The 26,517-nt window shown below is 41.7% G+C and overlaps 1 protein-coding gene across 1 annotated transcript in view; it reads left to right on the top strand.

Moving 5' to 3' along the window:
* cobl (cordon-bleu WH2 repeat protein) overlaps positions 1-26,517 on the top strand; it is a 333,465-nt gene that overhangs the window by 240,802 nt on the left and 66,146 nt on the right. Inside the window, exon 13 of the mRNA XM_051936126.1 lies at positions 22,194-22,446. Within this exon, the coding sequence (XP_051792086.1) occupies positions 22,194-22,446 (253 nt within the window). The remainder of the gene's footprint in view (positions 1-22,193; positions 22,447-26,517) is intronic.

The following is a 26,517-nucleotide window of genomic DNA, read 5'->3' as shown; positions in this document are numbered from 1 at the left end:
CATCCGATAAACCTTGTGAGCCTGGTCAGTGCGGTCTGCGGGAGAAGGACCTGGACTGGCAACCACAGCGCGACTGGGCCAGCTGCCAGGGCTGAGTGCCGAGTTATATAAATCAGCGCCCGTCTGGTCGTGGAAGTAGAGAAGCTGTTTTATTATCATTTTAAAAATACCCAAGAGACTGTGCTGACTGTGGAAAGGCGCTATATAACACTGCAAGATAATTGGTCGTGTTACATTAATGAAGTCTCATAGCTCTCCACCACTCTGGTCATAGAGATGATCAAAACAAATTTAAACATGCCTAGTGATTGTGCTGACTGTGGAAAGGCGCTATATAACACTGCAAGATAATTGGTCGTGTTACATTAATGAAGTCTCATAGCTCTGCACTGCTCCAGTCATAGAGATGATCAAAACAAATAGCATCACAATATCTTAGGTGCAGTTTCCACCACTGCTTCCCAACATGACATCAAGGGAGTCACATAAATCACCAATGTGCCAATCCCCGAGATATCAAAAGTTTCAATGTTACTTTAGAAAGTGCCATGGGATTGTGCCAACTGTGGAAAGGCGCTATATAACACTGCGGGATAATCGTTCTTGTTACATTAATGAAGTCTCATAGCTCTACACCGCTCCGGTCGTAGAGATGATCAAAACAAATTTAAACATGCCTAGTGATTGTGCTGACGGTGGAAAGGCGCTATATAACACTGCAAGGTAATCGGTCGTGTTACATTAATGGAGTCTCATAGCTCTGCACCGCTCCGGTCATAGAGATGATCAAAACAAATAGCATCACGATATCTTAGGTGCAGTTTCCACCACTGCTTCCCAACATGGCATCAAGGGAGTCACTTAAATCACCAGTGTGCCAATCCCCAAGATATCAAAAGTTTCAACGTTACTTTAGAAAGTGCCATGGGATTGTGCTGACTGTGGAAAGGCGCTATATAACACTGCAGGATAATCAGTCATGTTACATTAATGGAGTCTCATAGCTCTACACCGCTCCGGTCGTAGAGATGATCAAAACAAATTTAAACATGCTTAGAGACTGTGCTGACGGTGGAAAGGCACTATATAATGTCAACTGTATCTTAGGTGCAGTCTCAACCACTGCTTTCCAACATCAAGGGAGTCACGTAACTTGTCCCTGAGAGATCAAAACAGTTTTATTGTAATTTAAAAGGACCTCGGGATTGCACTGACTGTGGAAAGGCACTAAATATAACATTGTAAGGAAATAAGTTTTGTCACATTTACGAAGTCTTGTAACTTGCCACCACTCCAGAGATCAAGATATCAAAACACATTTAAACATGCCTAGGGATTGTGTTGGCTGTGGAAAGGCGCTACATAATGTCACAATATCTTAGGTGCCTTCTCCGCCACTGTGTACCTTCATGACACCAAGGAAGTCACATAACTCACCAGTGCTGCCAGTCCCTGAGATATCAAAAGTTTTAAAATTCATTTAAAAAGAGCCCAGGAATTGTGCTGACTGTGGAAAGGCGCTATATAACACTGCAAGATAATCAGTCATGTTACATTAATGGAGTCTCATAGCTCTGCACCGCTCTGGTCATAGAGATGATCAAAACAAATTTAAACATGCCTAGTGATTGTGCTGATGGTGGAAAGGCACTATATAAGACTGCAAGATAATCGGTCGTGTTACATTAATGGAGTCTCATAGCTCTGCACCACTCTGGTCATAGAGATGATCAAAACAAATTTTAAAATGCCTAGTGATTGTGCTGACTGTGGAAAGGCGCTATATAATGTCACAATATGTCCAACACTGCCTTCCTCTGTGACACCAAGGAAGTTGCATAACTTGTCAACGTCCCAGTCCATCCATCCATCCATTATCCAACCCGCTATATCCTAACTACAGGGTCGCGGGTGGTCTGCTGGAGCCAATCCCAGCCAACACAGGGCGCAAGGCAGGAAACAAAGCCCGGGCAGGGTGCCAGCCCACTGTAGGCCCCAGTCCATGAGAGATCAAAATGGTTTTTTTTTTTTATTTTATTAAAATCAAATAACATTCCATACAAATAAGTCAAGTCTTACAAGAATGGGTTCGAAAACAAATCCACCCCCACCCATGAGAAAGAGAGACAGGCCAGCAAGAGTAAAACTTTAGACTAGTATAAATAAGTAAATAGATAAATTTATAAATAAATAAAGATAAACAGAGTAAACAAAAGAGGGGAGACAATCCGCTTCCTCAATTAAAAGGCTTATTCTAAAATGGTATTGATTTGATCCTGCCAGGTTTTATAACGTTCTGCACAGATCCACAAAGTGAGAATTTGATTTTTTTTCCAATTTCCAATAGTATATAACATCAGTTACTCACTGACTTAACAGAGGAGAGTTAGGATTCTAACAGTTGAGCAAGATAAGCCCATGTGCAACGGTTTTATTGTAACCTTTCGGGTTGTGCTGACTGTGGAAAGGCGCTATATAACATTACAAAGTCATGTGATATTAAGGGGGTCTGGTAACTCGCCATTGCTCCAGTCATGGAGACATTGAAACATTTTTAAAAATGCTTAGGGGTGGTGCTGACTATGGAAAGGCGCTATATAAAATAATGTTATTCACTCGCATGCAGTCTGAGTGGTTTGTATTTGAGCCTAAAGATTTTTGTAAAGTTTTCCTCCTCTCTTACTTGGTGACTTAAGCTGTTTAAATCTGTAGCCCTGCTTTCCTTTTACGTTTCTACATAATTTTCCTTTTCTCTTCTCTTCACCAGCTTACTGTTGTGCACCAGTCTCTTTCCGGGTCACTCGCCTCTAAAAGCCCACTGGACCTTAGCAGACCTGCGGTTCTTCTTCTTCCTCTTCTCTTGCTGTCTTCTGACATCCCTCCTCTTCCTCATCCTTTCCTGCTGATGAACCTTTGCTCCTCTCTTCAGTGCTTCATTTCTGACCCCCACACGCCACACACCCCTTCTGCTGTCCTTCAGACTCCCTCTTGTAATCGGTCCTCTGTGTTCTGCTGATGAGTGATAGATTTCATGTTTTTATAAACTACTTTGAAATGTTCTGATTGAAGTTCAATAAATATGTAAATAGATCTGTGTGAATGTCACTACTGCAGTGGTCTGGGTGGGCCCCGTTATTGAAGGGTGTCATTCTGTGAACTAAACAACCGTAATTAAGAGGGGATGGACATGTCTGTATCAGAAGGGAGGATATTTAACTGTATGTAGAGAGAGTGCAAGTACCGGAGAAACGGCAACAGTGGGCTAAATGATAGTGAAGGGAGAAATTATATCAATGGGTTCATCCATATCAATTAGAGAAAGATATCAGTGGGTTAAATGATATTTAAGGAGAAAACGATATCAGTGGATTAAATTATATTGGTGGGAGAAAATTATATCAATGGGTTAAACCAGGGGTTCTCAATGTCAGTCCTGGGGACCCCCTGTGGCTGCAGGTTTTTGTTCCAAGCAACTTCTGTTTTGAATTGGACTCCTGGGCTAATTAAGTCAACTGTTACTACCGAGATTGCCTGAATTAGAAAACTAAAGTTTGGTAAAAGAAAAACTGATATATATACAGTCATGTGAAAAACTTTGGGAACCCCTCTTAATTCTTTGGATTTTTGTTTCTCATTGGCTGAGCTTTCAAAGTAGCAACTTCCTTTTAATATTTGACATGCCTTATGGAGACAGTAGTACTTCAGCAGTGACATTGTTTATTGGGTTAACAGAAAATATGTAATATGCATCATAACAAAATTAGACAGGTGCATAAATGTGGGCACCCCAACAGAGATATGACATCAATACTTAGTTGAGCCTCTAGATGCTATCCTCCTATAGCCTTTGATGAGTGTCTGATTCTAGATGGAGGTATTTCTGACCATTCTTCATACAAAATCTCTCCACTTCACTTCAAGTTGATGGACAGCCTGCTTCAAATCATCCCATAGATTTTCGATGATATTCAAGTCAGGTGACTGTGACGGCCATTCCAGAACATTCTACTTCTCCCTCTGCATGGATGCCTTTGTAGATTTCCAACTGTGTTTTGGGTCATTGTCTTGTTGGAATATCCAACCCCTGCGTAACTTCAACTTTGTGACTGATGCTTGAACATTATCCTGAAGAATTTGTTGATATTTGGTTGAATTCATCTGACCCTCGACTTTAACAAGGGCCCCAGTCCCTGAACTAGCCACACAGCCCCACAGCATGATGGAACCTCCACCAAATGTGAAAATAGGTAGCAGGTGTTTTTCTTGGAATGCGGTGTTCTTCTTCCACCATGCAAAGTGCTTTTTGGTTTGACAAAATAACTCAATTTGTGTGTCATCAGTCCAAAGCACTTTGTTCCAAAATGAATCTGTCTTGTCTAAATGAGCATTGGCATACAACAAGCGACTCTGTTTGTGGCGTGAGTGCAGAAAGGGCTTCTTTCTCATCACCCTGCCATACAGATGTTCTTTGTGCAAATTGCGCTGAATTGTAGAATGATGTACAGATACACCATCTGCAGCAAGATGTTCTTGCAGGTCTTTGGAGGTGATCTGTGGGTTGTCTGTCACCATTCTCACAATCCTGCTCATATGCCGCTCCTGTATTTGTCTTGGCCTGCCAGACCTGCTGGGTTTAACAGCAACTGTGCCTGTGGCCTTCCATTTCCTGATTCCACTCCTTATAGTTGAAACTGACAGTTTAAACCTCTGAGATGGCTTTTTGTAGCCTTCCCCTAAACCAGGAAACTCAACAATCTTTGTTTTCAGATCTTTGGAGAGTTGCTTTGAGGATCCCATGCTGTCACTCATCAGAGGAAAATGAAAGGGAAGGAAGCACAACTTGTAATTGACCACCTTAAATACCTTTATATCTCATGATGGACACACCTGTCTATGAAGGTCAAGGCTTAATGAGCTCATCAACCAAGTAATCAGCATTGAGCAGTGACAGACATTCAAATCAGCACAATGACAAGGGGACCCACATTTGTGCACAGCCAGTTTTTCACATTTGATTTAATTTCATACGACTAAATACTGCGTCACTAAAAATCACACAGCAGTACTCAGATGTTCCTAGGAAATGAAAGACATACCACTGTTATCTTTATTGTTGAAAGGAGAGTCAATTATTATGCAGGCTGAGAGGGTTCCCAAACTTTTTCATATGACTGTATATATTGAAATGCACCAAGCAGTTATATGGGAATAAAGTATTTTTTTTTCTTTTTAACAATTATGGGGCTTTACCCCCTGCTCACTTTGCTCGCCGATCCCCAGGCCGGTGCTACACGCTAGCCTCTTTGCAGTTCTGCCGCTCGTGTATGGGGATGCGGATATACAATTTTCTAACTATTTTACATTACAGCGAGTAATTAAGTGTATTAAAAAATAGTAAAACATAATAATTTGAAAGTAAATTATGTTTCATGTTGCGTTAGAGTTATTCGTTGTGTGATATGATTTTGTTCTGTTTGGCTTTGAAATTAACACACAAATACTTTTTAAATATACACTTTTACTGTAAAACATCCGTAAAAACAATTTTTTGAATGAAATGTTCATCGCATTGAATTTTGATTCTGTGTGTGGACTTTCATCGTGACAACGCAACGTATAACTGCCTGTGAGTGAATTTCGTTTCTTTCTCTCTTTTAATTAAATGACTTTTTCAAATGCTTGTCCCTGAGATTTGTTAATTGTCTTTACAAAAGCTATTCTAACGGGAAACTGTAAATGTTTTAATACGAATGGCATATCAAGATCTCCTTTGGTGTCTAATGTTATCCACAAAAGATGGACTACATTACCTTTCTTGGATACATCCTTCTTTCTACAGTAGTTCAGCTGGTGTAAGACCGGCTGGTGTTAACAGTTGTAGATGTTCTTCGTGATATTGTACATTGGTGTTGTCATCTTCCGCACGATCACCACCAACTGTTTCAGCAGAGTCTATTGATACTGCAGTGTAACTGATCATCGTTTTTCATGTTAATTCGTTCAACTTCATCGTTTCTCGTTCTAGGATTGCCCGTCTACTCATTGTTTCCCCCTCAGGATGAAATTCCTCAATAAGATTTGGACATAATACGTCTCCTTTAATTGGGAACTTAAAGTGAGGAAAACGTAAAAATTTATGGTGAGAGAGCAGGAACTGTGTCTGACAAAAGCATTCACACAAATGAGAGGTGAGAGGACCGCGAGTGTGGTTCAATATGGTTGACAGGAGGGCAGGACTTGAAAAAACTCTCATGGCCAAAGTCTCGTCTCGCAGGACTTGAAAAAAATCTCTTTAAAAAAGTCTCGTCTCGTCACAGGATTTTTTTTATCTAATAGAGAGATGTTTCCATCTTGATTTTCATTCTACTTTTCTAGGTGTTCTCATTGTTTAACTAATCCATTATTTTCTAATTAGTGGGTCTGATGCTAAAGTAGTTGCAGCCTTTCGTGATTCTGTGTTGTTTGCCTGGGTGTCTGCTCTGCTCGTTTTAAATTGTCATTAATAAAATACAATGAAAGAAGCAAACTGCACAGAGAAAGGGCAAAATATAATGAAATCAACACAAGAGAGTTAAGCATTTAAATCAATAGCAAAAGCAGAAATATTCCTAAATCTCTTATAAATGTAAAAATCATGCTGCTGTGCTTTTCTGAATGTCGAATAAGAGAAGGGAAAAAATAAATAAAAGCTAATTAATTGAGATCAGCGTTATCAGGTGTTGTCACTGATTGTGAAGCTGGTTGGAACAAAAACCTGCAGCCACAGTGGACCCCCAGGACCAAGTTTGGGAACCCCTGGCTTAATCCATATTAATTAACAAAAGATATCAGTGGGTTAAACAATATTTAAGGGGAACACACTATCAGTGGATTAAATTATATTGATGGGAGAAATTATATCAATAGGTTAAATGATACTGAAATGGGGCAAACGATATTAAGAGGAGAAACAATATCAATGGGGCAAATGATACTGATGGGAAAAACACTATCAATGGATAAAATATCAGTGGATTAAACGATATTGAAGGAAAACAAAATACTGATCGGTTAAACAAAATTAAAGGGGTAAATGATACTGAAACAATATCAATGGATAACATTTCAGTGGATGAAATGAAATTGAAAGGAAAAAAGACAATACTGATGGGTTAAATGGTGTTAAAGGGGAAAACAATAGTGGTGGGGGGGTAACCAATAATGATGAGAATAAAAGTAGATTAAATGATATTGTAGGGGAGAAGAAAACGATACTGATGGGTTATATAATATTAAAGGGAAAAACAACAGCAGAGGGGCAGATGATACTGATGGAAATAACAATATCAATGGACAAAATATCAGTGGATTAAACAATATTGAAGGGAAAAAAATACCAATGAGTTAAACAAAGTTAAAGGGGTAAACAATATAAAAGGGAAAAACGATACTGATGAGAAAACCAATACTAATGGATAAAATATCAGTCCGTTAAACCAGCCGTTCCCAAACTCAGTCCTGAGGACCCCCTGTGGATGCCAAATTCCCAATTAGTGATATTAATTGATCTCATTTATTTAGATGCTGTTTTTTCCCTTCTTTCTTATTCTGCCTTTAGAAAAGCACAGCAGTGTGATTTTTACATTTATAAGACATTTAGAAATATTTCTTCTTTTGTTTCATTTTTAAACACTTGCCCCTCTTTTGCTGTTGTCCTATTGTTTTGTTATTTGTTTTGTGCAGTTTTTACCCTTCATTGTATCCTAATAATGATAAATAAAACAAACAGAACTGACAGCCAATTACAACATTGAATGATGAAAGGCCGCAATAACTTCAGTGTCAAACCCGCTAATTAGTAGATCACAAATTAAACAATCAGATCACCTGGAAAAGCAGAATGAAAATCGGGCATAAAATTGTTAAAAAGTTAAACTATCCCCTTGTAAGTGCTTTGTACATTTTAATAAAAAAAATTACCAAACGTAATTCTCCATTGACTCCAAAACACAGAAACTGGAAAATAACAGCTCACTTCACTGGGCTAAGGAGTCCAATTCAACACAGAAGTTGGTTGGAACAAAAACCCGCAGCCAGGACTTACTTTGGGACGCACCGGATTAAACGATATTGAAGGAAAACAAAATATCGATAGGTTAAAGGAAATTAAAGGGATAAGCAATAATAAAGGAAAAAAATGATACTGATGGGATAAACAATATAAATGGATAAAATATCAGTGGATGGAATGATATTGAAAGGAAAAAAGACAATACTGATGGGTTAAATGGTGTTAAAGGGGAAAACAATAGTGAGGAGAATAACAATAGACTAAATGATATTGTAGGGGGAAAAAACAATACTGATGGGTTATATGATATTAAAAGGAAAAATAATAGCAGTGGGGCACTGATGATACTGAGGAAAAAAACAATAGCAGTGGACAAAATATCTGTACATCACGCAATATTGAAGGGAAAAAATACCGATGAGTTAAACAAAATTAAAGGGGTAAACGATATTAAAAGGGAAAAATGATACTGATGGGGTAAATTATATTGAAGGGGAAAACAATACCAATGGGTTACACAATATTAAAGGAAAAAATACTGATGAGAATACCAATATAAATGGATAAAATATCAGTTGATTAAATGATATTTTAATCATTGTGGAAGACTGTGGAAGATTGTGGGTTCGCTTCCCGGTCCCTCCCTGTGTGGATAGCGCTTTGAGTACTGAGAAAAGTGCTATATAAATGTAATGAATTATTATTATTATTATATTGAAAGGAAAAAATGATACTGATGGGTTAAATGATATTAAGAGGAAAAACGATATCAGTGGGACAGATGATACTGATGAATCAAACAGTATCTATAGACCAAATATCAGTAGATTTAATAATATTGAAGGGTAAACAATACTGATGTGAAAAACAATTATCAATGGATAAAATATTGGAGGATTAAATGATATTGAAGTGAAAAAACACTTGATGGGTTAAACGATATTAAAGGGAAAAACGATAGCGATGGGGCAACCAATACTGATGAGAATAACGATAGATTAAATGATATTGTAGGGAAAGACCATATCAATGGGTTAAATCAGCGGTTCTCAAACTGTGGGGCGAATGTTGCCATATGTGGCGTAATTTCGCTATTCATAGGGAAATTTTAAACATGTAGTGGGGTATCGGCAGCAAAAAAATATAGAAATAAATTTTATTAGGGTTTCAAAGAAACGCTGGGGGGGGGGGTGCGATTATAACTGTTATGAAAACTCGGGTCGCAAATACTTAAAGGTTGAGAAACTCTGGGTTAAATGATGTTAGTTAAGTGATTTCTGTCAGAAGTGAGGATACTACATGTAATGAGAATGTCTGTGTGCGGGAGGAACAATATCAGTGGGTTTACAGGAAAATGATATCAATGTGTTAATCCACATTATTGGGAGAAAGATATCAATGAGTTAAACAATATTGATGGGAAAAAAATGATATCAGTGGCTTAAACAATATGAGTGGGTTAAACGATTTTGATGGGAGAAACAACATCAATGTGTTAAACAAAAGAAATGATATCGATGGGTTTAACGAAACTGATGGGGTAAATAATACTGATGAAGAAGACCATGTGCGTAGAGTAAATGATGAGGATGAAAGGGAAAACAATACCAAAGGGCTAAATGATATTGAAGGAAAGAGAAATTTAAGGGGAAATGCATTTGTTGGGGAAAAGGGATACTGAAGGGGAAACCAATTTGATGGGAAGACAGCAATTACGGATAATCTGATGATGATTGCAAATCGATACTGAAGGGAAATTGAAATTGATGGGCGAGTGTTACTTAAGAGAAAATTAAGGTAACAGGAAAAAATACAGTAAAAGGCGGCACGGTGGCGCAGTGGGTAGCGCTGCTGCCTCGCAGTTGGGAGACCTGGGGACCCGGGTTTGCTTCCCGGGTCCTCCCTGCGTGGAGTTTGCATGTTCTCCCCGTGTCTGCGTGGGTTTCCTTCGGGCGCTCCGGTTTCCTCCCACAGTCCAAAGACATGCAGGTTAGGTGGATTGGTGATTCTAAATTGGCCCTAGTGTGTGCTTGGTGTGTGGGTGTGTTTGTGTGTGTCCTGCGGTGGGTTGGCACCCTGCCCGGGATTGGTTCCTGCTTTGTGCCCTGTGTTGGCTGGGATTGGCTCCAGCAGACCCCCGTGACCCTGTGTTTGGATTTAGCGGGTTGGAAAGTGGATGGATGGATGGAAATACAGTAAAAGGAAATGTGACATAAGTGGGCAAACGATATTGAAGGCAAAATTAATTTGGTGGAAAAATATACATTTCGAAAATTTAAAGTTGATGGGAGATGGAAGCCAATGGGAAAATGATGTGACAGTTGATATTGAAGTTAAGTTGATTGGAAAACAATCCTTAATGTAAATTTGATATTAATGGGGAATTTAATTTGCCGAAAACAATGATGCGTAAGTGAAATTTGTTGATGGAAAAATGATATTGAAGTGAAAGTGAAGTTGATTGGAAAATGACATTAAAGGAAAAATAAATGGATGGGAAGATGATAGTTAAGGATAATTTAATGTTGATGGGCAACCAATATTGATGGAAAAATGATAGTGAAGTTAACTGGAAATTACTGTAATGTCATTTTAATATCGATGGGAAAAGAATATTGAGAGAGAAATGAAATATGATGGAAAAATTATACACAAGGGAAGTATGTTCATGGAAAAATGATATGGACGCAGATGAGAAAATGATTCTGAAGTTAAGTTGATTTTGAAATGAATGTCATTTAATGTCGATGGGAAAACAACATTAAGAGGGAAATGAATGTGATGGAAAAATGTTATTGACGGAAAATTAAAATTGATGGGAAAACATCTTTGAAGTTGAGTAGAACTTGGTGTTAAGTTGATTTGGAAACAAACACTTGATTCAGATTTGATGATGATAGAAATACCAATGTTGAAAGAAAATTTAATTTGGTGACAAAAAATTCTATTTATGAAACACCTGATGTTGATGTATAAACAACACTGAAGGAAAAATTAAATTCAATGGGAAAAATCATACTTAATACAAATTTGATGTTTGGAAACTGATATGGAAGGGAAAATGAGGTTGATGGGGGGAAAAAAATACTGACGGGAATATTGTGTAAAAACTATATTGATAGGAATTGAAAATGAAGTGGGAAAGACATTGATAAAAAAATTAATTGTAAGGAAAATGATGTTAAAAGCTCAGAGGTATTTAGAGAAGAGCAATGGCCGTGTAATAGAACTGCGTATGGTGAGCAGAAAGACGCTGATCTGGTCTGCCGGTCATCTTGTAACAGATGGAACAAAACAGCAGGACTGGAGACAGAAAGAAAATGGAGCCCTGAGACGTGAGTGTGTGTGGGGGGGGGGGGGGGAAGGGGGTGGTGGCGGCTCTGCAAGTCACCACTGCAGTTTACGTTTATTTTTCTGTTTAGGATGAGTCCATCTCTTTAAATGATTCACAACATCAAATTATGTTCATAGTGATGATGCCAAGTGTATCTGTGAAAGCTAAAGAAATGCATTTTTCATATCCTGAAAGGTTTACACTTCAGCCCACTACATACAGTACATACAGTACTGACAGCCACTTGTTTTAAATATGAAAGGCACTATATAATAGATAGATAGATAGATAGATAGATAGAAAGGGCACTATATAACTGATAGATAGATAGATGTGAAAGGCACTATAAAATGGATAGACAGAACTTTATTTGTCCCCAGGGAGAAATTTGGCTTTCTACAGAAGCTCTTTAATAAATAATTACATAAATACATAGAAAGTAATTATATATAAATACACACACACACACATACACAAGAACGACTATAAAGAAAGAAAATTAAAAAGAAAGGAAACTTCTGACTTGGCTGTCCCAGTCCCAGTGAGGCACTATACAGGCGTATTACTGTTGGTATAAAGGAGCTCCCATCACAATTCTTGTCCCACTTCAGCTGAATAATTACAGTGGACCCTTGACTTACGAACTCAATTCGTTCGCGAGGGCTGGTTGTAAGTCGAGACTATTTTTCCCGTAAGAAATAATGGAAATGCCCTGAATGTGTTCCAAACCGCCCACAGCAACACTTACTTAACTTTTTTTAATAAAAAGGGTTGTATAATGTGCATAATTTACCAAGAACACCAATAATTTTTCTAATGTACTAACCAAAAAGTTATAAAAAGTGCCTAGCCTACCAGAAACAACAATTTCATATTGTACTCACCGTTTAAGTTGACATCTTTGGCTGCAGGAAGGGAGGAGGAGGAGAATGAAATGGAAGGTGGTTATTGTTTAGTAGGAGCCTCCTTATACAAATCTTTTCTTTGTAAAATTGTCGACATGGTGGATTTCAACATACTGTACATAATAGCGAGATCGGTCACATGAATACCACTCTCATATTTCCGCACAATTTCCTTCTTCGTTTCGATTGTGATCGCTTTCTTTACCTTCGTTACCTTCTCTTCCTTCCTTAGCAATTTTCGAAATAAATTGTATAAATCACTGTACTGACCAAAATTACGTTCACAAACACATGTATCTGGGCTCCGACTGATGCTTACAAACGCTCTCGGCTTTTTGTTTACAATCGCACAAGCGGATACACGTGACCGCATTCAGGTCGTAACGCAAGACATTGGTCGTAATTCAAACCAAAAATTTTGGTCGTAAACCAAGTTGTTCACATGTCAGGCCGGTCGTATATCAAGGGTCGACTGTAGTTGTCTGAAAGTCCTCAATGCTGGTGTGTCACAGAGAGGTTGTGCAGTGTTGTTCATAATGGCACTCAGTTTTGTTTTCCTGGGGGGAGTCCAGAGTGTGTCCCATAACTGAGCCTGCCCTTTTAATTAGCCTGTTGATTTAGTGGTCCCCTCTTGAAGTGAGTAGCCCAGTACACCACTGTGTATAAAATCCCACTGACCATCAGAAGAGTTGTACAACATATGAAGGATGTCACTTCCCACATTAAAGGAACACAGTCTACTAAGGAGAAAGAGTCCACTCTACTCTTTCCTTCTACAGTTGCTCTGTGTTCTGAGACTAGTCCAGCCTGTTAATAATGTGGACCCCTAAATACTTGTAGGAGCAGACCACCTCTCCATGCACTCCTTGAATAGTGAGCAGACATAGAGGCCCTTTGGTGCAGTGAAAATCAATAAGCAGTTCCTTTGGTTTTGCTAACGTTGAGTTGCAGACAGTTCTCCAATTTCTCCCCCTGACTCCTCTCCTCTGTCTCCCCCCTTATCAACACACCCCATAAGTGCAGAATCATCTGAGAATGTCCTCAGTTGACCTGAGCTGCTGTTCTGTTTCTAGTCGGAGGTGTACAGATTGAAGCAGACAGGCCTGTTCCCTGAGGTGCTCCAGTGTTGCTCACGCAGTTCTCGAGTCTCACATACGGTGGTCCGCCTGACTGACAGTCCATCACCCAGGACACCACAGGCTCATCCACCGGCATATCTCTAAGTTTACCCCTTACCAGGGATGGCTGGATGGTATTGAAGGCACATGAGAAATCAAAAAGCAGAATCCTCGCAGTGTGGCCTTCTGTGTCCAGGTGACAAAAAGCAAGAAAATTCAAAGTAAATAGCTATTTACGCATTTATAAAAATGAGTGTGCAGCTGTTTATCAGGTGACTTTTTATTAATGACAAATATATTGTATTGACCCCCTTCTTTTTCACACCCACTATACACCCAGCCTACCTGGAAAGGGGTCTCTCTTTGAACTGCCTTTCCCGAGGTTTCTTCCATTTATTTCCCCTACAAGAGGAGTTTTTCCTCGTCTTCTTAGAGAGTCAAGGCTGGGGGGCTGTCAAGAGACAGGGCCTGTTAAAGCCCATTGCAGCACTCCTTGGCTGATTGTGGGCTATACACAAATAAATTGTTTATTTTCTTCTTATTAATAATAATAATAATAATAATACATTTTATTTAGCCTTATGTGTTGTTCCGTTTCCCCTGAGCTCACTTGTTTGGTTTATTCTCGGGTCTCTTACAGTTATGGCCTGACTCATTACACGCCGGGCCTTCTCCATTTCATTTCAACACACTTTTATTTATTTTGTTTTTATTATTATTGAAGTTTCAACTGGCGTGACTCCCACTTTCAGTTATGTTACATGCGTGCTGTGGCCAGAGGCCTCGTCTAATGATATCCTACTGATAAAAAGAGGGGCTACCAAAGTCGCGTCATCATCCTCAGCCACATGAGTGTGACTCATTTCCAATCTGTTTCTCATACGAGCAGATGTTTCATTTCCAGAGGATTCAGAGCACAGTCAGACCCCTTCACTTTCTGCACACTTGACTGTGCTGGAGATTTCATTTTCAATAGGTACACTATGTGGGCGTGTGTGCCCTGCAGTGGGCTGGTGCCCTGCCCTGTGTTGGCTGGGATTGGTTCCAGCAGATCCCCATGACCCTGTGTTAGGACATAGCGGGTTGGAAAATGACTGACTAACTGACATTTGACATTTTCAGTCACCAGTCAATTACCAATAATAACAAAGTGAGAACATTTTTTTTCACAAAGGTTTTCAAATTTCAGTGGCGCAGTGGTAGCGCTGCTGCCTCGCAGTTAGGAGACCCGGGTTCGCGTCCCGGGTCCTGCCTGCGTGGAGTTTGCATGTTCTCCCCGTGTCTGCGTGGGTTTCCTCCGGGCGCTCCGGTTACCTCCCACAGTCCAAAGACATGCAGGTTAGGTGGATTGACGATTCTAAATTGGCCCTAGTGTGTGCTTAGGTGTGTTTGTGTGTGTCCTGCGGTGGGTTGGCACCCTGCCTGGGATTGGTTCCTGCCTTGTGCCCTGGGATTGGCTCCAGCAGACCCCTGTGTTTGGATTCAGCGGGTTGGAAAATGGATGGGTTTTCAAATTTATTAAAAATCAGAAACTGAAATCTTCCATTTCTACACGTACTCAGACCCTTAGTTTACCACCTGAATTTCAGAAGAGGTTACCCACCTGAAACTAAGCATCTTTGGGCCCAGGGAGTTCTTGGATAGGAGACCATCCTGGAAAAAGCTTGGGTTGCTGCTGGAAGAGGTGTTGGCGAGGCCAGCAGGGGGCGCTTACCCTGTGGTGTAAATGTGGATCCCAATGCCCCCAGTGCAGTGACAGGGACACTGGGCTGTAAAAATGGTGCCATCATTCGGATGTGACATAAAACCGAGGTCCTGACTCTCTGTGGTCATTAAAGATCCCTGGACATCCTTCATAACGAGTAAGGGTGTAACCCGATGTCCTGGCTAAATTGCCCACCATGGCCTAGTCATTCTGGCCCCCTATTATCATCCCCTGTCTCTCCCACCACTACACCACCTAACAGCTCATTTGTGGTACAGAATGGCTGCCATCGCATCATCCAGGTGGACGTTAGTGGTGGTTGAAGTGGCTCCCCACTCTCTATGAAAAGCACTTTACAAATGTAAATAATTATTATTTTGTAGAAGCCTTTTTGGCAGCAATTCCGACGTTGCATTTTCTTGGCAAGTCTCTTCAAGATTTGCCCACCTGAATTCTTCCTGGCAGATGCTCTCAAGTGGCATTAAATTTGGGGGTGGGGGGGGGGGTTGGGGGCGTGTCTGTAAACTGCCATCTTCAGGTCTCTCCACGCCCATTCTATCTGGGGGACGTAAGGACACTCCCAAGACGTATCCTAAAGTGCTGTCTTGGCTGTGGGTCATTGTCATGCTGCAAGGTGAAATATCGTCTCTGTCTGAGGTGGCATGTCCTCTGAGGAGGTTTTCTCCAAGGACATCTCTGTATTTGGATGCATTCCTCCTTGCCTCAATTCTGACTGGTCTCCTTGACCCTACACCCCTATAGCTTGATGGTGCCACCACCATGAGATGGTATTGGGCAGATGATGGCCTTTGCCACACAGAGTGCTTTGAGTTCTGCCCAGTTAGTTCAATTTGTGTCTCATCAGACCTGAGAATCTTTTTCCTTTGTCCTCTCAGAGTCCTTTCTATATAATTTGGCATACTGCGAGTGAGAGTTACCCACTCTGCCATAAAGACCTCCTTGATGGAATGCTGCTGAGATGGCCATCCTTCCAACAGGTTCTTCCATCTCAGCAGATAACTCCTGAAGCTCTGTTAGAGTGATCATTAGCTTCTTGGCCACCTCCCTGATTAAAGCTGTCCTTGCCCAGTAATTTCATCTGCCCTGATGGCCAACTCTAGGAAGAGTCCTGGTGCATCTAAACTTCTTCCATTTCACAAATCTTGAGGCCACTGTGCTTTTGGGAGCACTCGAAGCTTTCAAAATGGTTTGATCCCCTTGCTCTGATCTGATCACAGAGGTCTACAGAGAGTTCCTGAGGAGGCCTCAAGCATGAAAGTCCCAAAAATACTCAAAATGACCTTTAGAGGTGGAAACACCATAAAAAAAAACAACTAGTCACACAGAGGACGATGTTAGAATTAAAATAAAAATAAATGCTCCGGGCAAAAAATTAGATCTGAAGAGCACAAAAGAAAGGGGTGTCTGAAAAGGGAATGGCCATCCAAGGCAAACAAATCCCAGTCCCAAATTCAGAATGTGTAGTCAAAAACAGAACACCAGGTCAGAATTCCAGCAAATCACAGTAGATACTCACATCATCACAATGAACCGCAAGGGACTGTGGGTTATCCACAGCTTTTATAGGGCTGAGGGCAGTCCCTTGATAGTGATGGGCAGGTGACCCCGCCTCTTGGATGAACCACCCACAAAACACACAGAACATAATGGAAGATACACAGAAGCATGGAAACTAAATGACCAGCAGTATTACCATAGACAAATGAATAAAACAAAACAGATATAAAAGATGTGCTGATGTCAAAACGAGGAATCAAAGAGATCTTTCATCAAAATCCAAAACACGATCAAAAGTTCAAAAAAAAAAACAACAACTAGGATTCGTAGTTAGGATTTCAAAAAGAAAGTTAAGTTTATCTTTAAGAAAAGGTTTGCTATCCATCAAGCTTGGATACCGCAGAATTTAAGGGAATGACCTTTATTAGAACAAGTCGAGTTTTGAAAGTCCCTAAAGTCTTACTGTCCACCACACTACTTGGTCACTTATTCCAACTGTCTATTGTTCTTTGTACAAAGAAAAACTTCCTAATGTTTGTGTGAAATTTCCCCTTAACAAGTTTCCATCTGTGTCCCCGTGTTCTTGATGAACTCATTTTAAAGTCCCCGTCTCGATCCACTGGACTAATTCAAACACTTCACTCAGGTCTCCTCTTCGTCTCCTGTAAAGGCTCAGCTCTTTTAATTTTTCCTCATAACTCGTCCCCTGTACCCCTGAATCAGCCAAGTCACTCTTCTCTGGACCTTTTCTAGTGCTGCTATGTCTGGTGGGCCCAAAACTGCACCCAGGACTCCAGATGAGGCCTCACCAGTGTGTTATAAAGTTTGAGCAGAACCTCCTGTGACTTGTACTCCACACATCAAGGCGCTATATAACCTGACATTCTGTTAGCCTTCTTAATGGCTTCTGAACACTGTCTAGCAGTTGATAGTCCACTATGACTCCTAAATCCGTCTCATAAAGGTGGACTCTCGATTTTCCGACCGCCCATTGTGTATTCAAAATACCGTTGCTCATTTTATGTCAGTGTCCCAGGAAATTCTATTCCAGAGAAATTTACAAACCTTCTATACGGACTCAGGGAGTGAGACTGAGACTAAATGGAGATGGACCAAAAGATGAGACATTAAAATTACGTGCCAAGTTAAAAAAAGAAAAAAACAAATTGTCAAACTGATTTGCAGTTAAGCTGAGTTTATCATTGAGAAAAGATTTAATTTCCACTGTAAAGAATAAGCAGAACAATGTCAAAGATTTGGGGCACCTTGCGGCCAACCTCGTGTAACTGGAACAACTGAATTAAAAGAAAATACGTGTGTACAATGCAAAAAAGCAAGTCATTACAACTTTGGGCTCAAGGTACCCGACCCAAGAAGGTGACTTCTCCAGATTTCAGGTATTCTGGGAGGACAAGGTGGGTCCAGGTGGACGGACCCCAGATGGAACGCTGTCAGTCTCCCTTTCTGCAGAGGGGGGAGAAGATAGATTGTTAGCACCCAGCGCCATCTCCTGTCTCGGTGGAGAATTACCATCGTCTAAGACTTTAAGCTGTTTACCAATGTGTACACACGTGACACCATTAAACTTAGATACCCAGGAATTTAAGGGAATACCCTTTATATCGTCATGTTTGACGCCATTAAAAGATAAGACATTGTCAAAGTTTTGTGTCAAGTTCAAAATAACAAAATGTCAAAGTGATCTGTCCTCAGGCCTAATACACTAACCAAGAAACAAAATTCCTAAATTCTGAGTGAAGATCATAAACCAGAGTCCACACGCCAGATAATCACACACACCCAACGCTTTGTTTATCCTTAATCTCGGATGATCCAGAAATGCATGAGCTCTCCTTTATACAGTCGCTCTGATGACATTGCATGCCACGCACTCCCCTGGCCATTCTGGGTAGGATCACCAATGCAACTGTTGGCACAGTTGCTCTAAAATGGGGTCATGGATTACCGCTAAAATTATTCAACTCCTTCACATCATCTCCAGGTGAATAATACATGGTAGATTTGAAACTATTGGGTTAAACAAAAAACAGAATAGACATTTGTAAATTCCCCAAAACACCTGACAAGAACTCATTCAAAATTAAGATCATAACCTTAATAAGCTCAAAATTCTGTGGGCCTTTCTATAAGACCTCACCACCTCAGGCAGCCTGGCCCCAAACTCAAGAGGCAGGCGTACCGTACAGGTCAAAAACTGGATACTCTGGTACTGTTGAGTATGAGCTGTTGCTCTGATGATGTCAGAAGTTAGCATGCTGTGGTGTATCCTGGAAAACCTTGCCAAGGGAATGGCAAATACAAGGGGCTCAAAAATAGCAGTGCCGATATGGAAAACAAAACTGTGTTGAGGCAAAACTTTAACAAATTAAATGCTTCTACAATAAGCCGTATTACACAGTTTCTTGCCAAATGTTCAAAATCCTTGCATATGAAAATCCCAGATTCTATATATGGATTCAGAATTAAAATTAGAGATCAACCTCAGACTCTCGCACGTTAACTTTGAGATGAGCTTTCAGAGGCTCCCTGTTTTTGTAGAACACCAAACTTGTTAGGCACAACGTCATTCTTAACAACGTCGGTTATACATCTCATCCTAAAGGACAGCACCATTTTGACTGCACTGGTGGCACTAGGAGGAGATGTATAACTAAGGTCCTGACTCTCTGTAGTCATAGAAGATTCCTGGGGATCGTTCGTAAAGAGTAGGGTGTATCCCGATGTCCTGGCTAAATTGGCCACCACAGCCTGGTCATTCTGGCACCCTAATCTTCTAATTGGCTATCTCTCTCACCACTTCACCACATAATAGCTCACGTGTGGTGAGCGTACTGGTGCTAAAATGGCTGCCATCGCATCATCATTGTGAATTATACACATCAGTGGTGGTTGAAGTGGACCATCGCATCATCATTGTGAATTATACACATCAGTGGTGGTTGAAGTGGACCATCGCATCATCATTGTGAATTATACACATCAGTGGTGGTTGAAGTGGACCATCGCATCATCATTGTGAATTATACACATCAGTGGTGGTTGAAGTGGATCCTCACTCACTGAAGTGCTCTGAGTGGTGAGAAATGTGCTATATAAATGTAAAGAATTATTATTATTATTATTGTTATTACCTTATGAAACGATAGCTGGTAAACCCAGACGTGGAATAACTTCCTATGGAGCCAGATTACTGATGAGGCAGAGAGAAGACATCCATTTGTCAATTCTAACTTTGGTATAAATTCGCCTTCAGTTGCTCCTGTCACCCGGAATGGGAGAGATGGTCATAGTTTGTGGTGTACTTACTTGATTTCAATATGATCACATTGACCACTTTCATTCCTGGGGTATTGTGCATTTATGACGATGGTTTTGTAACCTTTTCCAGTCTGATGAGCATCAACAACTCTTTTTCTGAGGTTCTTTAAATAACACAGGGTGCCCACTCACACCTGATTGTCATCCCATTGATTGAAAACACCGGACTCGTATTTCACCTTCAAACTAACTGCTAATCCTAGAGGTTCACATACTTTTGCCACTCACAAATATGTAATATTAGATCATTTTCCTCAATAAATAAATGACTAAGTATAATATTTTTGCCTCATTTGTTTAACTGGTTTCTCTTTATCTACTTTTAGGATTTCAGTGAAAATCTGATGATGTTTTAGGTCATATTTATGCAGAAATATAGAAAATTCTAAAGGGTTCACAAACTTTCAAGCACAACTGTAGAGTGCCTTTCATATCTCTCTATCTATCATATAATGACTTTTACATCTATCTATTGTATCTATTTCTTACATAGTGCCTTTCATATCTATCTATCTATCTCTAGCTATCTATTATATAGTGCCTTTCACTCTATCTATCGATCTATCTATCTATCTATTATATAGTGCCTTTCACTCTATCTATCTATCTATCTATAGCCTTTCACTCTATCTATCTATCTATTATATAGTGCCTTTCATTCTATCTATCTATTATATAGTGCCTTTCACTCTATCTATCTATCTATCTATTATATAGTGCCTTTCACTCTATCTATCTATCTATCTATAGCCTTTCACTCTATCTATCTATTATATAGTGCCTTTCATTCTATCTATCTATCTATTATATAGTGCCTTTCACTCTATCTATCTATTATATAGTGCCTTTCACTCTATCTATTATATAGTGCCTTTCACTCTATCTATCTATCGATCTATCTATCTATTATATAGTGCCTTTCACTCTATCTATCTATCTATAGCCTTTCACTCTATCTATCTATTATATAGTGCCTTTCACTCTATCTATCGATCTATCTATCTATCTATTATATAGTGCCTTTCACTCTATCTATCTATCTATCTATCTATAGCCTTTCACTCTATCTATCTATCTATTATATAGTGCCTTTCACTCTATCTATCTATCTATTATATAGTGCCTTTCACTCTGTCTATCTATCTATCTATCAATCATATAGTGCCTTTCACATCTATCTACTGTATCTATCTATTTGTTATATAGAGCTTTTCATATCTATATCTATCTATTGTGCCTTTCATATCTATCTACTGTATCTATCATAGATAGATTGATAGATATGACCCTAGGGGGAAATTAGGCAGAAATTCTGTCGATATACATGCAGTTATCATATCTTTGTAATCCTTGTGTTGATCAGTAAATTGTATTACTGTGTTTCTTACAATGAGTTGGTAAAAATACGTTTTTAGTGATTTGACCTGCTGTCCTGGACATTTGTCTTATCGGGTTAGAGGAGTGACAGCGCCCTCTAGTGTCACAGTCTGTAGTGAGAAAAGAAGGGCGGTTTAGTGCACCCCGCCACCCCTGGTCTGGCGTGGAATTACCATCTTTTGCTCCCTTTGGCTGACTCCCAAACACATGTGTGTGACACTGAATTCAGACCAGGTGTGGATGTGCCCAGGGGATTTCTGATTCTGTCACCTCAAAATTGAACTCCCTGACTCAATTAAATGGATGCCTTGGGCAACTTAAGGATATAAAAGAAAAGGTCCACGCAGACTTGAGTGGAAGTGCAGAAAACAGACACGGTGACATGTCTTGAAATTGAACCCAGGTCCCTGTAGCCATGAGGCAGTAGTGCCAATCACTGTGCCACTCAGTGTCATTTCTTACTATACGTCTGAAAGGATTTTCTTTCCTAATTACATTTCTAGCAACTTCTCTTAAGTTTCCAAAAACCCTTTCAGTTATTTCTGCTCTGTCTTTTTGCCCAGTGGGGGCTGGCCAGGTGGTCTCGTAGCCTCGGAACCCCTGCAGATTTTTTTTTCCCCAGCCTTCTGAAGTTTTTTGTTTTGCATTTTCTGTCCTTCCGACCATCTGACCTTACTTTATTCTTTATTACTTAGTGTTGCCCGATCTCATTTTTATTTTTTTATTTTTTCTTTCCTCATCCTGTAAAGCACTTTTGAGCCAAAGCATTTGTATCAAAAATAAATGTTGTTGATTGCCTTTTTCGATTTGACATTTCCCACATCTTGTTTGTATTCTGACTGAACAGACTGGCAGGGAACCCAGCAAGAAGGATGTTCTGACCAAAAGTCAGAGGAAGAGGAGGAAGATGAGGAAGAAGTGCCGAAGGGCAGCCCTCACACATCTGACAACACCTGCATTACCTCTGACCACACAGTCAGCCATCTCCGCTCCACCCATGATGCATGTCAGACAGATGGACCTGTCCCTCTGGAGGAGGCTGTGTGCGAGGACAGTGCCCCCGAAGAAAAGGGTGACACTGGCTGGTGCTCGCCAAACAGGTACGACATTGTCGGGGACCACCGATCAAGGGAACTGAACTCTACAGGGGAGCCAGGGTCAAAAGCAGGGTGGCTAATACAGAGTTTGGGGTTCAGCCACAGTGTGACCCTCATCAAGTTCTGTGTGGCTGGCAGGTGGAGCTATCCTGTTTAGCTTAGAGTGCGATCTGCTCGCCTCTGTGCCAACAGTTCACCATTGAACAAATCTACTACCTGAACTGCTTCGTGGTGTGGGTCAGCTGGTGACGAGGGTGGGATTTGCACTGGGGACAGGTGGAGTGTAGTGGTAACGCTGCTGAGACAAAGTGGAGATTGACACAGATTGAGATCTGCCGACGTCACCAGGGAAGTGCAGCACTCGCAGTGTGTTCAGAGATGAGCCCTGCGTGGCTGGCCGACAGAGGTCACCATTTAGCCCACAACGCAAAGTGCTTGCTTCTGAGCCAGAGAAGGGGTTCTCCGCTCACTTCAGGCAGTTCACAATAGAGCAAATCTTCAAACTGGAATGCTTCATGGTGTGAGTTAGCTGGTGACGAGGGTGGGATTTGCACTGTGGACAGGTGGAGTGTAGTGGTAACGCTACACAGACAAAATGTGGAGTCTGGCACAGAGAGAGGGATCAGACTGACGTCACCAGGGAAGCACAGCACTCCCAGTGTGTTCAGAGGTGGACTCTGTGTGGCTGATGGATGGAGCTCTCCATTTAGCACTTCCTTCTGAGCTGGAGATTGCGGGTTTGCAGCTCACCACTGGCAGTTCACCATTTAACGAATCTACTACCTGAACTGCTTCATGGTGCGAGTCAGCTGGTGACGAGGGTGGGATTTGCACTGTGGACAGGTGGAGTGTGGTGGTAACGCTGCTGAGACAAAGTGGAGATTGACACAGATTGAGATCTGCCGATGTCACCAGAGAAGGGCAACGCTCACAGTGGTCAGAGATGGACGGAGCTTTCCATTTAGCACACACCTCAAAGTGCTCGCCTCCGAGTCAGAGAGCGCGGGTTTGCAGTTCACTACACCATAAACCTCCGAACTGAGATGCTTTGCAGTGTGAGTCCACAGCAATTCAGGTGGCAACTAGAATGGGATTTGCACTGTGGACAGGTGGAGTGTAGTGGCACCACTATGCGGAAAAAACATGGAGTCTGACACAGAGAGAGAGAGAGAGGGGGAGATCAGCTGACGTTACCAGGGAAGTGGGGCACTCAGAGTCTGTTCAGAGATGGGTCCTGCACGGCTGGCCGACAGATGTCCCCATTTAGCCCACAACGCAAAGTGCTTGCTTCTGAGCCAGGGAAGGGGTTCTCCGCTCAGATAGCGCAGATCTTCAAACTGAAATGCTTCGTGGTGCGAGTCCACAGAAGTTAAGTTGGCAACAAGTGTGGGATTTGTACTGTGGCTGGGTGAAGAGCACTGGCACTGCTACACAGTAAAAAAAGGTGGGGTGCTGACATTGTTAGAGGGGGGATCAACTTGATGTCACCAGGGAAGCACACCACTCACAGTGTTCAGAGATGGACTGTATGTGGCTCACGGGTGGAGATCTCCATTTAGCAATCACTTCAGAGCCGGAGATCGCAGGTTTGCAGCTCACCATTGAACAAATCTTCTCACTGAAATGCTTCATGGTGTGGGTCAGCTGGTGACGAGGGTGGGATTTGCACTGTAGACAGGTGGAGGGTAGTGGTAATGCTGCTGAGACAAAGGGTGGGGGTTGACACAGATAAAGATCAGTTGACGTCACTGGAGAAGGGCAACGCTCACAGTGATCACAGATGGGCGGAGCTCTCCATCTAGCACACGCCACAAAGTACTCGCCACCAAGTCGGAGAGCGCAGGTTCGCAGTTCACCACAGCACAAACCTCCGAACTGAGGTGCTTTGATTTGTGAGTCCACAGCAGTTCAGCTGGCAACAAGGGTGGGATTTGCACTGCGCATGGGTGGAGTGTAGTGGCAACTTTGCCCAGAAAAAGGGTGGGGGCTGACACAGATAGAGATCAGCGGATGTCACCGGAGAAGGGTAACACTCACAGTGGTCAGGATGGGTGGAGCTCACGCCAAAAAGTGCTCACCTTCGAGTCAGAACACCTGTGAACAGTCCATCGCAGCACACTTTGTGGTGCGAGTCGGCAGCAATTCAGTTGACAACAAGGGTGGGATTTGCACTGTGCATGGGTGGAGTGTAGTGGCACTGCTACACAGAAAAAATGTTGGGCCTGACACAGAGGAAGAGGGGGAGAGATCAGCTGACGTTACCAGGGAAGTTCAACACTCTCAATGTTAGTTCAGAGAAAGGGCTCTGTGCGGCTGGCCGACGGGGGGTCCCCATTTAGCTCACAATGCATAGTGCTCACTTCTGAGCCAGAGAAATGGGTTCTCTAATGCAGTTCCCGATAGCGCAAATCTTCAAATTGAAATGCTTTGTGGTGTGAGTCCATGGAAATTATGTTGGCAGTAAGTGTGGGATTAGCATTGTGGACGGGTGGAGAGCACTGGCACCGCTACACAGAAGAAAAGGTCGGGTCTGACAGAGAGAGAGAGAGCGATCAGCTGGCGTCACCAGGGAAGCGCAGCCCTCCCAGTGTGTTCAAAGACGGACTCTGTGTGGCTGACGGGTGGAGCTCTCCATTTAGCCCTCACTTCCGAGCTGGAGATCGCGGGTTCACAGCTCACCACTGCAGTTCACCACAGCACAAATCTTCAAACTGAGATGCTTCTTGTGGTGAACCCACAGTAATTCAGTCTCCCAGTAATAAGAACATAATAGTGTGACACTTGTTGCACACTCCAGCGTAGTTCTTACTGTGGAAAGGTGCAATACAAATATATGGGTGCTGGTTCGGTATTCAGAACAACTCACTAAGATTTTGTAAATGAAGCCCGCAAGTGAAAATCACTGGAAAAAATCGCGACGTATGATGGGGACTGTGGGCGGCACGGTGGCGCAGTGGGTAGCACTGCTGCCTTGCAGTTGGGAGACCTTGGGAACCTGGGTTCGCTTCCCGGGTCCTCCCTGCGTGGAGTTTGCATGTTCTCCCAGTGTCTGCGTGGGTTTCCTCCCACAGTCCAAAGACATGCAGGTTAGGTGGATTGGCGATTCTAAATTGGCCCTAGTGTGTACTTGGTGTGTTTGTGTGTGTCCTGCGGTGGGTTGGCACCCTGCCCGGGTTTGGTTCCTGCCTTGTGCCCTGTGTTAGCTGGGATTGGCTCTAGCAGACCCCCGTGACCCTGTGTTCGGATTCAGCGGGTTGGAAAATGGATGGATGGATGGATGGATGATGGGGCCTAGAGAGCACTGAGGGGTCTGAGCTGTGAGAAATGACTGAAGGATGTTAAACGTTTTCAGTTTAAGCAAACAGAATTTAAGAGGTGACACGATGAAAGCAGAATTAGAATTATTGAAAGGAATTAGGCGGATCCTGATGACATAAGTCAGGCGAGTTCGGAGTTTTCCAGGAAGACGCACTGTCTCCATTTCTATTAATCATCATCATCAACGACATCATATGCTCACCAGACCAATTTGGCTTTGTTACTCGCCAAAGAGTGAGAAGTCAAAAACCCAAGAGAGGGATCGAGTAAGAGCACAGCAACAGCAAGAGAAAATAATCAAGCAACAGAACAGGTCAGCCTAGAAATTAACGTAAACCAACTAATGATAATCTGACTGCAGAGAGGCTCGTAGCTCCCTTTAACAATTAAAGGAGAGCAAATTGAGATCTTAAGTGAATTCAAATGCCTGACGTCAGTGGTTGCCAACATTCTCGACGATGTCAAAACTCAAAAAGCCCAAGCCTGGATAACCTTCTGGAAGCTCCAAAGTATCCGACTAAGCAAAATATCAAGACAACTAAAGATCTGAATATTCAAAGCCTCGTGCTTGAGCTTCCTTCTATACAGCAGCAAAACAAGGACAATGTGGATGGGTAGAAGGACACATAAGGACTTAATGGAAGCGTCAAGGTGCCAGTCGGGTTGTCCATTTTTAATCTTAGTTCAATTATTATTAATGCAAATAGGCGCTCGATGGCATAAAAATATGCACAAAACAGAAATAAACGTCAGTCT

The sequence above is a fragment of the Erpetoichthys calabaricus genome, chromosome 13, assembly GCF_900747795.2.
Source record: "Erpetoichthys calabaricus chromosome 13, fErpCal1.3, whole genome shotgun sequence".
Lineage (NCBI taxonomy): Eukaryota > Metazoa > Chordata > Cladistia > Polypteriformes > Polypteridae > Erpetoichthys > Erpetoichthys calabaricus.
The sequence above is the reverse complement of the archived record's forward strand: the minus strand, read 5'-3'. Positions and strand labels throughout refer to the sequence as shown.